This window comes from Astyanax mexicanus, chromosome 1, assembly GCF_023375975.1.
Source record: "Astyanax mexicanus isolate ESR-SI-001 chromosome 1, AstMex3_surface, whole genome shotgun sequence".
In the NCBI taxonomy this organism is placed as follows: domain Eukaryota; kingdom Metazoa; phylum Chordata; class Actinopteri; order Characiformes; family Acestrorhamphidae; genus Astyanax; species Astyanax mexicanus.
This window is the reverse complement of record NC_064408.1, coordinates 90,589,686-90,605,357: the sequence shown is the minus strand read 5'-3', so window position 1 is coordinate 90,605,357 and position 15,672 is coordinate 90,589,686. Positions and strand designations below refer to the sequence as shown.

The 15,672-nt window shown below is 35.4% G+C and overlaps 1 protein-coding gene across 1 annotated transcript in view; it reads left to right on the top strand.

Annotated features, from left to right (window-relative positions):
* jph1a (junctophilin 1a) overlaps positions 1-15,672 on the top strand; it is a 36,285-nt gene that overhangs the window by 10,986 nt on the left and 9,627 nt on the right. The window contains exon 3 of the mRNA XM_007260093.4: positions 9,001-9,119. Within this exon, the coding sequence (XP_007260155.2) occupies positions 9,001-9,119 (119 nt within the window). The remainder of the gene's footprint in view (positions 1-9,000; positions 9,120-15,672) is intronic.

The window sequence follows — 15,672 nt, the reverse complement described above, 5'->3', positions numbered from 1 at the left end:
AATCATAGATGAATTCAAACCATTTGTTCTTTAGCATTGAAAAACTGTGCAAAGTATAAAACGCTGATATGATATTTGCACAAATAATACAGGAACGAACTGGCAGGCTGTTTTTAGTGCTGTTAGCTTCTGTCTGACAAGACGTGCCTGGCTGGCTTCAGCTATGTCTGTGGGCGGATGCGAGTCTAAGTGGCCGAGGCCATGAATTCACGAGTTGATGTAGACACGGTGCTTTTCCTGATCGACTCATTTTCTGAACATTTTCTTTTACTAGCTACTGCAGACAATAGAGGTCGAGGAACAGTTTCATGTGCAGCATCAAATACAACTCAGAGAGACCTATTGTAAAAGGGGATTTTAGCTTAAGGACATCTTTAATCTTGTCACATTTATTTTACCAATATTGCTTAGCCCTACAATGAAGTTATTGTTACATGTTCATAAATAATGACATGATTTGCTGAAGAGGCACTGATGCACTGTGAATGTGTGTGTGTTTAAGAGCAGATGGGTTTGTTTACTGGGTGATTTGATGCAGTAGAGTGGAAGCACTTGTGTGTTTGAATGGTAGGGGAGGCAGGGCCAGGATGGTCCAGTTAAACACACTCTGATCAGAGCCTGATCAGTTGCCAGGCATTGCGACCTTTTGTCCAATGGGGTCAACTTACGAAAAACAGGGATGTGCTCCAACTAGTGCAAAACACTCAGTACTGCTGCATGTTAGTCTTTGTGTGTGTGTTTTAGTTTTAGGAGAATTCTAACCCTGTGTTCTCACTAGCAGGCCGGTGACAGACTGGAAGCAGACTTGGTTTAGTTACAGCTGTGGTTTCGTTACAAGCAGCAAGCGTCACTGTGACAGGGTGACAAGCTACAAATCATGTAGAGATGTTAAAATTTTTGTAGAATGAATTATTACCTTGGCTGGATTTGAAGGTTATACCATCTCTCTGGTCAAAATCCCCTTTACTGTACCCGTCCTGATTCTTGTTTCATTGCAGACCTCAATACGAATATGTTAATTCCAGCCAAAAAAAATATGGATTGAATGGAGCTCCATCAATTCAGAGAATGCAACACCACTGCTCTACAGCTCAATGCCGGGGGTTTATAGCCCTCTAGCCCACACTTGTTGACCTTAGGCTCATGTGTTCATGGTTGCTCCAGAAGTTCCCATTTTATAGGTTGCTGTTTTCAGAACCTCATTCAGTTGTATTACACATTGTGTAAATGTGTCAAGAGGAAATTTCAAATAGAAGTGATCCAGTACATCCAGTACAGTAAATTTATCTGAGAGTTGATAAAATGTATAATCGCTTTAGCTAAGATTAGTGTGGGCTGGTTATTTTCTGTGTGAAGGTGCAAACACATTAATTATTACAACTGCTTAGCAACACAGATTTCTTTGAAAATTTGTCCTGTAAAAATTATTGATCAGTGTATTTCCCTTTACATTTAATGAAACATAACGAAAATAAGTTAACCAAGCATACAATTATCTGATGAAAATCCTGATCCTAATTCTGTAACAGTGTAGTTCAGGCTTATACTTTGTAAGTCTGTGTCTGCTGTGTCTATGCTTGGCAATAATTGCTAGCACTGTTAACACAAGACCAGATGAAATGGCCAAATGCCTGGCCAAGTGCTAGAACGTTGCCATGGAGATTGCTGCACTTGTCTTGTCAGGCATATTTGTCTTTTTCCATGTCAGTATAGAGAGAGAGAAAGATTATATAAAATATATATATATATATATATATATATATATATATATATATATGTATATATATATACATATATATATATACATATATATATATATATATATATATATATATATATATATATATATATATGTATATATATATATATTATATCAAGAGGAACATTTATTAAGAGGAAGATGGATGATCACAAGCTATTAAACCAAGCTGAACTGCTTGAATTTTTGCACCAGGAGTGGCATAAAGTTATTCAAATGCATTGTGTAAAAATGGAGGAGAACACGCCAACATGAATAAAAACTCTGAGTAAAAACAGGGTTTTTCCACCAAAAATTGATTTCTGAAAGCTCTGCATGTTTTTTGTTTATTTCAGCCATTTCTATTTTTTTTTTTTTTGCAAATAAATGCTCTTTTTTCACATTTTTATTTGGAATTTGGGAGAAATGTTGTTCGTAGTTTATAGAATAAAACAACAATGTTCATTTTACTCAAACATAAACCTATAAATAGCAAAATCAGAGAAACTGATTCAGAACCTGAAGTGGTCTCTGTATAGAGAGAGAAAGAGAGAGACAGACAAAATTACTTTAACAGCAGTGATGATTATAATGTCAGTGAGGTTGTATATAGTAATGATGCGTTTAATAGCAGTGAAGCGGTCTGTATTTAGCAGTAATAAGATTAATAGCAATAATGTGTTTAATTTATGTGGTGTGTTTAATAGCAATGATTAGTATATCTGTAAAGTGTCCTGTAGTAGTGATAAATTTAATAGCAGTTAATGAAAGTGATGTGTGTAATGGCAGTGATAAGTTTAATCATAGAGATGAGTATTACAGCAAACCCAACAGTGAATCTAAAAATCTAAAAAAGTGTTTTATATAATGCTGATGATAGTGTTAAAATTGCAAATTTAGTTTTGCCTCACACCACCATTAATTTACCCTTTATATGATTTAAAAAATAAGTTTATGACCCTATTTATGAGACAAACTTCACTATAAATTGTAAAAATTGGTGTATGTAACTCTGAGATGGAGAACATGGGTTCAGTAGGTGTTTGTAAGTGTAAGTGTGTGTTTTCAGTTTGTTTTTATTTTAGCCTGTCTCACCTGTGCTTCTGCATCAGCAGAGTCTGCTGTGCTGACAAATTGCAATATATGAGTCTCAAACCGCCCTGGAAATGGGAGCTGAGGTATGTTCCAAAGAGTTAGGACTGTAATGTTCCACACCATTCTACTGCACATGCAGGCTGCACACACACAAACGATATATAGTGCAAATGTCTGAACACCCCCCCCAAAGTTGATTTTTGATTCTACATAATACAAATAAAGATAATTGTTTGCTGTACAAACATACAAAAAATAAAACGTTTGCCATTAAGATTGCACATGTCTCGTTATTTATGTAGAATACATACAACATAGTACAAAAAGATGTAATTATGATTACAAATGTGTGAGTATGTGTTTTATTTACTCATTTATTCCAAAACCACAAGTAATTTCATTAAGGCTGATGTCAAAAAACATTAAATAAATGTATGGGCATGGGAAAACAACCTTTATTTAACATTGTCAAATATACATCAGTAAAAGTTAAAATTCTGACACTGAATCAACGTACATTTAAAGGTTTGAGTGGGTGGGTCTCTTATAGACTCACAATGCTTTAGTTGCTTCCCATAAATAACAATATTAATACAATTATTTTTTATTTAAATATCTCTTTCTGCACTACAAGATCACCTGACAGGCTAGAAGAACAAAATACAAACACAATGTAAATATTAAATGGTTAAAAAAGTTCAAAACAAGCCATACATATAAAACTATAACACTGAATTAAAATGAAAATGATGTGCACAAATAAATAAATTCTGACATCAGAGATCAACATTGGTTCAATGCATTAACATAGATGAAAGGCATAACAATAATCATTGACTAATCAACTAATCAGAAAAATAATCGACTACCAAAATAAACATTATTTTCAACCCTAGTTTGGGTACAAGGAAATATATTTGCAGAGATACATTTGTTTTGCATTTTTCTGTTAAACATTTCATTATTTCTGTGCACGTTGCATATATATACATGTGCAATATGCCAAACATTTAATGTTGTAGTAACGACACTGTGATATGAGTGTAGCATGGATACTTTCTCTCTTACATGTGCATTTTCATGCCAAGGCTAACACCACTTCATCTTTATTTGCAAGTAGCTGTTATCACCCTGGTCGTGAGTGATTGTAGTATAATCTGAGTGTTGGCTGTAGCCATTAATAATACTGGTCATGCTGAGAATCCAGACCAGATCATACAGCTACGTGATAACGCTATAATTGTGAGCTTTTTTTCATGCCTGCAGAGTGTTACACTGATTAAATAGTTGTAAACCATTAGCGTGTGACTTGGGGAATCTGTACTCCAGATGTCTTGTGCTTGCTTATATTTTAAATTTTTTGCATTTGGTCACTAAAAAAAGATCATGAATCTTTTTATATTGCAGTAAAATTTATAGTAAAATATTCACTTGTAATAACTTCCTGTGCACAATCTATATATATATATTTCTCAAAAATAACGAAAAAACTACCTGCTAATTGTTGGGGTATAAGCTTCCATTATTTGTTATCTACATTAGCCTTGTAGCTCCACTGCAAACTTAAAGAAACACTAAACTTGACTTTGCCCTAAAGCTAAAAAGCAAATATTGCAAACAAGACATATGACAAAGACTATGTGGTTAATGGCAACATAATACATACTGTGTTTACAGATTACAGTGAGTCAAAAACAACATAGGTCTGTGTTTGCGAGGACTGTGATGTTTAATTATGCGCTTAGCATCTGGTTAAATTGTTAACTACAAGCTTAGATAAATTATTTAGATGTTTGTTAGCCACATTAGCCTTGTAGCTGCAGTATAAAAGCAAAATCAGCAACCATCAGATAGTAAGACGTCTTGGCTACATTTGTTGTTAAGGCGGATTAGGGTTTTGTATTAGATTATGTTTTTTAATAGTTACTTTAACAGCTTAGGTAGTGTCTGAGTGGTCCATTGGCTAGAAACAAGGTCATGCACGAGGTGAAATTTAAGAGCACGATGAAATTAGAGGGTGCTGAGGTTTAAAATACCTAGAAGTCTTGAGGGGGGCGCATGCATAAATTAGAGCTCAAAGTTTCACAGTATCAATTAATCATAAATAGAATGTCTGAATTAGTAACAGTTAGTTTTGATCAGAATTTTTGTTTAATAACATTTAACTAATCAAATTAGTAAATTAATTTCAAAGAGTGTTTTAGTATGATTAAGCTGTTTAGCCCAGCCCTGAGACTAAGGTAAAATTGGTATTTCAAGAAAAAAAACAAATTGCGCGTTTCTCAGAATCGTGTCATATATATATATATATATATATATATATATATATATATATATATATATTACAGTGGTTTCAGCCATGACACTGAAACCTTTGAAAGGTGTCGTAAATAATATTGGTTATGTGGTTCCAGTGAAATCTGTTAAGATTAAGCCACACATATTTGACATCCACTGAACTGTCAGTTTTTGAAGTTAACGTTTTGAAAGCAGATATTATAATAACAATCTGAGACACTTTAACCAAGGACCAAACTGTGATGTCTAGAGGACTGGGTGTATCTCCAAAACATCAGGTTTTACTTCTTTTTGTGTTCATATATTTAAAAAAACCCTGAACTCATAATTTTACCTGTTGGATTATACTTTGTTGTTAGTGAAAGTAGAGTAGTAGCTCTTTTTTTTCTATTTTTTTCTTTATGTTTTTAATTCTCATTTATGAATAACCATAATCATAACAATAGTAATAATACAGTACATTTTATTATGTTATCACATGCAGTATTTCTGCAAGTGTCAGTTGTGTGGAAGCAGGGAAGTGTGAATGGTTGGACAGGTGCGAGTGGTAAAGTGTGAAATATTTCACATCAGAGGAACTCACGCACTCACTGACAAACTGACCTGACAACTTCCTGTCTGAGATTGTCATCACTTCCTGCACGTTCTTCGGGTTCACACCACTCAAACTGGCATCGTGTGGCCTTTCAAAGTAGCGCCAGGAACAGACGGTCATGTGTGTGAAAATGCGAGGCTGCATGTGGTTCTTTGTCTGGCAGTGGTGCTCTATTTTAGACTGACGACTGGACTCTCATGCATTTTAATACTGCAAGAATTTAATGACCCGCACAGACTCTGCTTTGTGCACAGAAGCGTTTAAGGAAGTTGTAAACATTCATATCCATCATCTTCATCAGACAGGCATATTAGATCTAAAATACACTCACATATTCTAATGCATTTTTCTGAAGGGGTAATTTAATGTGTTAATTTGGGTATGTCTAAAATGTTTTCCTAATATGTAAAAGTAAATGTTCTTTTTACTAAAAATAACTGTTTGGTGGATGAGTATTGTAGGGAATTGATGAATATGAATGGTGTGTGATCTGTGTGGATGATTAAGTTCAGTACCAGACAAAAGTTTGGAACTACTCTTCTTGTTCTAAGGCTTTTTATACATTGTAAATTATTACTTAACATCAAACATGAAAGAACACAGAATTATGTAGTAAAGTGTTTTACTTTAGGTTTTTCAAAGTAACCAATTTTTTGCATTTTTTTTTATTAACCTAGTCATTTCATGTGTAAAACTGTCAAGGCAAAAGTGGTTAGTTTTTTACTACATATTTACATGTGTTCTTCCATAGTTGTAAAACATAGTAGAATGTTTGTGAATGGGTATTGAACGGTATGTGTGGTTAGTTGTGAATGGGTATTTGGACTAAAATCGAAATGTAGATCTAACCTGAAACAGCACTCATACTCACAATTTGTGGTGTGTTTCTTCTTATGGGGTAGTGGGTTGTGTGCATTTGCAATAATTGAAAAATATCTTTAAATTTTTTATTTCTCTCTTGTGTTTGTGAACGGTTCATATATATATATATAAAACATATATTTTAGAGCCATTTTTTTCTCCTTTTGGTGCTATGTTAAATAATAGTGTGCTGGAACGCACTGAGGGGAAAACAAGAGAGACAGAAATCCGCCTAATGCTGTAGCGCTCAGTGAAGATGAGAACTGCGTGTGTTTTCTGTGTGTGTGTGTGAGTGTATGAGTGGTGGTGGATGGGGGGTGTGTTTGTAGGGGATTTAGGAAGCAGGTCACCGTGGCTGGTGTCTGTAAGCTAGCGTTCTATGTGGTGTGTAGCTCCTTAAAGCTGCCCACAGGCTAAACACTAAACCACTATAAACCCCTCAGCATGAAACTCAGCTGGTATTTAAAATTTTGATGTGTCATGGATGTGTGTAGCTCTTTAAATTCTTTACATGACGTTTTTTGTACTACTTTGGTTGATATTATTTGTCAATATTTGTTTTTGTTTGCTCTTATTCAGCTGACAAATTACTGTATTAAAATGTGCAGTTTTGATATTCAATACAATCTTGGTAAAAGCTTCAGCCAATGTTTCAATATGCGTATTGTTTGTTTATATATTTTTTTTTGCTAAACTACTGATACAGACGATGCTTTATGATAAATCTGTGGTAAATATACAGATACAGTGCTGTGCAAAAGCTTGTTCCAGTGTGTGTGTGTGTAGTTGAATGTGTCTTTCTACATATAAATAAGTGAATAAATCATTTACAAAGACAAACAAATATGAGCTTTTTTACACAGTTAAAAAAAAAAGATTAACTTAAGCTATAATAAAATATCTTTTCTGAAAACTAAGGATAAACTGAATATTAAACAACTAAAATTATTCAGATTAAAATGGCAAAAAAGGGCTTTTTGTGTTCAGCCAAATAAGTGAAAAGATTTATATTGAACAGTAATGGAGCATCAATAACATGCATTATATTGTTCAAAACCTCTTTCACAAAGGCTTCTTCTAGGTTAACAAAGATTCTTAATAACTTTATTTGGCTGGTTAACTGGTTATTTGTCTGATTGTTAAATGTATCATCTCTATGATGAAAAATGTTTTGTCGACAGTTTTCAATAGCACCAAAAGTATTACACTATCGTAATGAGTCAAAGTGTGTGTGTGTTCTGGTCTGAGTGTGAGGGGAGTGCTCCTCTGCCTCAGACTGGATTAAGTTCTTTGTCTGATCGCCTCACGTCCATTTGTAAAAGCAGGATTTGACAAAAATCACAGGGTCACTGTTGCCTGACCTTACAGAGACTCCAAAACACACAACACACGTGTGTTTTAATGCAGTGTCACGATGCAGGGTCCTGTATAGTTTCATATGCATAAGTGTGTGTGTCTATGTATGTGCCCATAGTCAAATTTCATGTATAGTTGATAAGTTCACATTTTCTACTCATGAACATTATTATACACACACATACATTTATACAAACATACATGCACACTGTATGTAATGATATGTCCATATGTCCCATGTGTATATTAGTATGATACATGATGAGACATACATTAATGTCTGTGTTAATAGTACTTGTAACCTATGCATTTATAAATGATTCCATTTTAATTATTAATAATTAATAATTAATTTCTTTAGTAAGATGTTAAAAACTCTAACCAGAAATATTTACTTTAATATGACTAATATTTAAGTATTAATATATATATATATATATATATATATATATATATATATATATATATGTTTCTCATCCCATTTTAAATTATGAAACTATTTAAATGTAAATTTTAATTGTTTTTTTTTTAGATTTATTACAGTCATGGCAATGTAAACACACTGACACAGACAGACAATAAAATCCCCTCCTCCCTCCTCCCTTACCACAGCCAAAATCAGGCCACATCATTTTTAATGCTAATTCAAACTCGTTTCAGTGACCTAGTCACCAGAACCGCCCTCCAGCCTTCCACACACTCATATTTTACAAACATACTTGCTCACACACACCGTTAACCAGGCTGTTTCTGTAACTGTGACTTTCAGATTGATATATGATTTGTTTTAAAGACTTTGAATCCCTTTAACAGCCCTTCCTAGTGGTCACAGAAGACTCACCTTGGTCAAGCCTTTAAATATTTTATACTGATATATTTTATACTTCCGTGCCAGAAACAGGTATATTTTGTTAAGTGTGTTAAGTAACTTCCCAGTAATTGTGTATTAAAATGCACATAAGTGTGTCTTTGTAGAGGATGTGACTGCTTCACACTGATAAATTGTGTTATGATATAATAAATGGTTTCTCACCCACTTTGTGTCTGTGTGGCACAGGACAACCCATGCCAGAGCAAAGAGTGAAGCAGCAGACCAGGCTGCAGTCGCTGCCGGTCATGAATCAGATCTAGCAAGAGCTGTGGCCAGAGAGTTATCTCCCAGCTTCCATCAACCAGGTATGCAAACATACACACACACACACACACACAAACACACTCTTATCGGTATTTCAGTTTAGTTACACATACATTTTACGGTAAATGAATAACAAATAAACCATATTTAGGCTAAAACTGGAATTCCATTATCATCCATTTTGAGAGAGAGGTTAAGAGAAAAACACCTTTGGATATGTATTTACAGAGATTTACAGAGTTGGTGACAGAACATTGTTTGTTAACAACATTAGCCTAAACTAAAGAAGCACACAACTGATCACACAGAGGTCAGTGAAAAATCATATTAATTTGACTTTTTACCAAACTGTTTCTTTAAAACTAAACTGTAACTAAATAAATTCTCTATAATAGTGTAATTTAATGCTTGGTTCCTTTGAAATTCTAGAATTATGTTAGTGCTGGGCCTTAAACCCACCCTTAACCTTAAACCAAGATTACAATAATTCAATATTTACCTTTGATTATGATGGATGAACGATTATCTAAATGACAGCTTTAATAAGCATGTTAAGGATATCACCAGTGCTGATGGGACACTGACCCAAGGTTGGTTTTAATGGTCTACTTAATACAAAAATGTTAGGGTTACAAGACAAATGTTCCTAGCAAAAAATGGAAGTTTATACTCCACCAATTAGCATGATGCTAACTGCATTCTTAAATTGTCACCCTAAACCTGGAGTGGTTCAGTAATCTATAAAAAATGCATGATATAAAAGAATGTTACTTATAAATATGAACTAAGGTAGACAAGCATCTTGTCTATACTGTGTCTTGTCTGATAGAAACTATACATTTTTCTAAATTCTTGGTGTTGAACTGTAGACTAAGTTTGCTGTTTATAGTGGTTACAATTGATGTCTGTTTAACAGAACCTGGTCATACAACTGTCCACTCTGTCATGGCCTGACAGGTGCACAGAGGCTGAGAGGGTCATGAACTCCAAGTTTGACCTCTTCCTAACAACCTGTAACTGAATATCCTCTTTCAGTGACCTCTGAACTGCACAGCTAATATTAGTTAACTAGCTTACCCTATTTCACTGCGTAACTGGTAATGGCATTTTAGAAAGCGTTTTTTCAGCTACTTGCTTTAGTATCTGATCAATAGTTTTGTATGTTTACAAGTAACTTCTTTGCCTTTTTATCATTACTGCAATAGCCACAACCCAATAAAGGGTGTCTTCCTTAATTTGGTGTTAGGGCGACCATGTTGGTGACAGCTATCTGTGGAGTCATAAAAAAAGTATTTTTCTAGGGGTTGATTTGACTATAAAATCATGTTTCAGCACCAAGAAAATCTCTTTAGCTCTGACCTGTTCTGACATGCTTTGAATTGCAGATCACGATTCAGTTCAGCTACCAGAATAATAATGCAAGCAGGGCTAGTGTCACGTCTGGTGCTGTAGGCACTTCCTGTCCTTCCACACTGGTCTCCAACGGAGGTTGTCAGCCCAACAACTACAACACCCAGAATGCACCACCCGCTGACAACACACACACTGCTGATCACGTGACACCTCACCTGCCCCGGCCTGTTAGCCCTGAGTATTAGCCACAGTATAAAAGTACTGCTCAGACGCCCTTCGGCGCCGCGTATTGCCTAGGTTTCGTCCGACATTACAAAGCGTTATTCTCTGTGATTATTTTCCGTGTATGACCTTGCTTTTGTTTTTTGACTACCGATTTTTGCCTTTGCCTTCGTTGTGGATTTTTTCGTGTATTACCCTGGACTGTTTATCGTTTATGTTTTTCGGATCATCCTTGATACTGCCTGCCTTGTGTATGACCATTGGATTGTTTATCGTTTCTGTTTTTGGATTGCCTCTGATACTGCTTACTTCGTGTATGACCACTGGACTGCCTCACTATCCTGTTAAGCTCTCCGCTCCCAGGTATACCTTTACTGGTGTTTTGTTTATACTGCTAATCTCATTCTCTGTACCCTGTGGGTTTTTAATAAAATCCTTGACTGGTTCCGCGAGTGTCTGTATTCTGTGCTCCACCATGACAGCTAGATGTTTTTCTTTCATAACGTATTCTGTTATGATTGATGGACTGCAAGATCAGAAACTGGAATCTGAAGGATTACATAATCTCAGTAATGTATTTGAACTGTTTTAGTTCTGTTCCGAGTTTTAAGTTAGGAACTATACAGTGCTGAGGACTATGTGAAAACCTCACAAAAGTATTTTTATATAATCCCATTAAGTAATATTAAGCATACTTTTATAGTGATCATAACATTACAACCCAATATTAAAGTGTTATATTATCTAAGTCTCCTTTGTGTTGAGATCATCTTTGACTCATTGAGCGGTCACTAGCGGTAAAATCTAAATAATACTTTAGTACAAGGGGCAAAAAACAGAGAGCGTAGCCGTCATACAAGCGCAAGACAAATCATCAGAGCCAAATCATGTAAATATCACAAGAAACATACTGGTCATACCAAGAAGATACAGAGAGCAGGAGAATGCTTGGTAAATCACTGATAAACAGGGGCAATAATCTGTGCTAAGTAATACAAACAAACAGGTTTATATACAAGAAAAAATAAACAACAGCTGAAAACAATCTAGAATTTCAGGAATGACTGGGAATGCTGGGAATTGTAGTTCAGGGTCAGAGTTTGTCCACTGACAGCAAAAGAGAGTATTGGACTACAGAGTCAGTTTCAGACGTGACACAGGGACTATCGGAGAACAGGTTGAACACTGATTGTTGTAGAACATTGACTCATGGAGAGCAGGTAGAACACTGACTGTTGGAGAACAATGACTGATGGAGAATAAGTAGAACACTGATTACTAATGACCAGACAGAACAATGACTAATGAAGAACAGGCAGAACACTGATAGAGAACATTGTTTGTCACCAGAAAGTTCTGATGCTTACCAGATCTACAGATCACTGCAAGTGACTGTTGACCTTCTTTTTCATAACTGTTTATAATGATTTAATGAAGGGTAATAATTAAGTGTTTATGGCCTGATTAATGAACTAAATCATAATACATCACTTATAAACCAAAAAAAAAACACTAAAGTTTTAGTGCAAATGTGCCTTTTGTCTGACTTTGACACTTTTATGTTTTAAACATCTCTCCAGGCCCTGTTTTACTGTAGGCATTAGTGTTTAGAGCACACTGTGGGTTTTGTACTGATTCTGAATAGCCACTGAAACTGGTTTTACAGGCAAATGTAATGTAAGACTGCTGCTATTGAACGCTGTTTCTATGACTACAATGAAGCGCTGTGTTTGTGCTGTAAGAACACAAAGCTTGGAGGGACATTTCCAAGGCAGCTGTAACCCTGCACCTCAGGCGCATACAAAACACCAGCACTTACACATAACAGTATCACACACATCAATCATATCCACTGTGAAATCAAGCCATATGTCAGTTATCTCAGTTCAGCATCTCCAGGCTGGGAGAAAGGCAGGATATATTTTGATTTTATAGGACCTAACTTATAGGACATATTATGTTTTAGTCATTCATTCATTTTATTCGTCCATTCATTATGCCTGACCAAAAAAAGGTCACCACCTGGATTTAACTCGACAAATGGGAAAGAGTCTCCCATTGGATAAATACTGAATGGGTGTTTCAGCTGGCAACAAGTTATTTAACCCTAACTGGTGCAGTGAGTAGCTTTTCATTTGTTAAACAACCATGTGGAAAGGGTCAGGTGGGTAAAATTATTGACATGTATCAAGCAGAGAATACATTTAAGGAGATTGCTGAAATTGATTAAATGAAAGGAGGAAGGAATGTCATCAGAAAAAAAAATCAAAGATTGTGATTACGATAACTTAAACCTTTGGTGAAATTAAATCATAAACAAACAACACTAGAACTCAGGGTTATGTTTAACAGTAAAATTGAGAGCATTTCCAAACACACAGTGTGAAGTGAACTTAAAGTTTTGTGACTAAACAGCTCTGTAGCTGTAAAAAAAACACTTATCAGTAAGACATAATTTTATGTACCCCAAGAATGTGGTCAGCTGACTACCAGAATATACTGAACAACCAGGTTATTCCATCAATGCATTTTATCTTCCCTGATGCCACGGACATATTCCAAGGTGACAATGCCAGGATTCATGGGGCTGGAATTGTGAAAGAGTGGTTCAGGGAGCATGAGAATCATTTTCACACATGGATTGGCCACCACAGATTCCAGACCTTAATCTTATGGAGAATATTTGGTATATGCAGTGGTCCAAATTGCCAATTATCAATACACGATCTTTGGGAAAAAATATACAACTCTACACAGAAAAAAATGTGACATTTTAGAAACTTGTGAAAATTATGCACCATTCCTTTCCTTTATCAAAGCCAAACGCTGTCCATCTAAATATTAGAGCGTGTGACCTTTATTTTGGCAAGGCAGTCCATATTTCCTTTTAAGCTTATTGGCAACTGGCTTTGCTGCCGTTTATACCCCTCATTTGCCTTTTGTCATCACATCTAACAGAAAAACAACATGCATATAAAGTAAGTAACACTAATTATCCCATCACAGTGGCAAGCAGTGGGGTATACCTTATATATTATAGTTAAATTAGTCTTATCAGTGACATCTATGAGTCACTGGTAAATAAAACTCATAAATGTGAGACCTGGAGGCCCCACCTTACAACAATACTCACAACTACTGCAAACATCTTGATGCTAAAGGACAACTTCAGAGGAATGGGATACTATGTGATACTATGTGGCTGATAGTAGAAATAGCTGAAAGAGATGTGAGAACTGATTATTTAATACTGGAACAGCAAATCAATACTATTTACAACCTCCCTGTTTGTCTTCATGAACTGTTCCTTTCTTGGTTTTATATATAAGCATATTTAAAGAACCATATAAAACAATAGTTCTATGCTACTATAATTACATTTCAAAGAACCCTTTTGTGCATGTTTAGTTTTTTGAATGTTAATTTTATAGAAACAATCTTATTAACACATACATAAAATTACAAGTCAGGGAAAATGTTTTCACTGCAGCAATCTTAAAAAAGGAGTTCTTAATTAAAGGCAGTGGTTCTGTATAGAACCACAACGACTTAAGGACTCTATTGAAGAATCCTATTGAAAAATATGTTTTCATGTACTACATAGAATCTTATAGGATTACCAGGGTGTTCATTACTTATTGTTCAATAAACCTTATAGAAACCTTCTCTAAACCTTATAGAAAATCAGCTTGATTATTAAATGACACTGTGACACTTCTGACACTATCAGCTCTTCTGACTCTCACTGTTAAGCAAAGATGTATTTAATGTAAATTAATTGTGTCTATATATAATGTGAATGAGCTGGCCTGTCTGGCACCGCAGTATATCAGCGTAAATGAATTAAAACATCAGAGTGAGGAAAACTACCGGCTGCACGCCTAATGGACATTACTGACTTATAGCAGATTAGCACAGACGGTGACCTTTCAGTGCTGCACTGATCAGAACGCGTCTGAAATCGTTCCTGGACTGACGTTAATGAAGCTCTATATGGGTAGTGAATGCGTCTTTAAGTAGAAACTAATGAAGACATAGCTGGAATGGTCACGAGCTGAAAGCTGAATGGCTGGACAGTGAGTGGGGCTCTGAATCACAGCAGCTGTCCATTCCTTCACTCGGGATGTCTAAACTAACAACCACTACAGTCCTTATCTCTCTCTCTCTTTCTCTCTCACTCTGTAATGCAAGGTGCACAGAAAGCAGGTGGCCTTCACCCACTGTGTCCCACCGCCACAGCAGTGGCATGTGTAACATAAATATAAATACACAGCTCCTCATAATAGCACCACACTGTCCCACAGGACAGCCATGTTTAAAGTGTGCGGACTGTCTGTTCAGATTCTCTACAGTGTAGAGAATGTACAAAAGCAAAGGGCCATTTCACAGCAACTCGGACCCAGTTACCCAGACCACAGCAGTTCACATCCTGGACTTCCATAAAAAACTTCAGGAATACCGCTGCATTCAATTCATCTAATTAGGCAAACTTTCAGAATTAAATTACATTTTTTTTGTTATTAAATTATAAACTATAAAACAATAATATTGTTCCTATTTCTAAATCATGTCCAAGGGTTGAACCATTACTAAGCATTGTTCTTTACAGTGTAATTTTCTGTTTGCTAATTTGCATTCTGCGCAAACTGGGCCAGTTGCTCTTTAGTCAGACCTGACCTTCTGTTTGTGGACAGAAGGTGAACAAAACATAATCCTGTCTGTTGCGTACGATAGTGCTATTAACACAAGTGAGCTAAATTCATATTCTTGACCTAGAAAGCTGTAAAAGCATATGCTCCGGTGGACTGGAAATATCTAAATGCTTCTTTAAATAGAGACCTCATAAGAGTCCACAACAAAAACAGTAATAAATAATCATGCTATCCATACTGTGTTATAGAATTTGTACTACTGTAATCCACTTTTACAAGTGAATACATCATTAGCAGTTACAGTGTTGCATAAATGTTAAATATCTAACTAAATAGTTATTAGGGACATTTAATATAAAGCTAGACC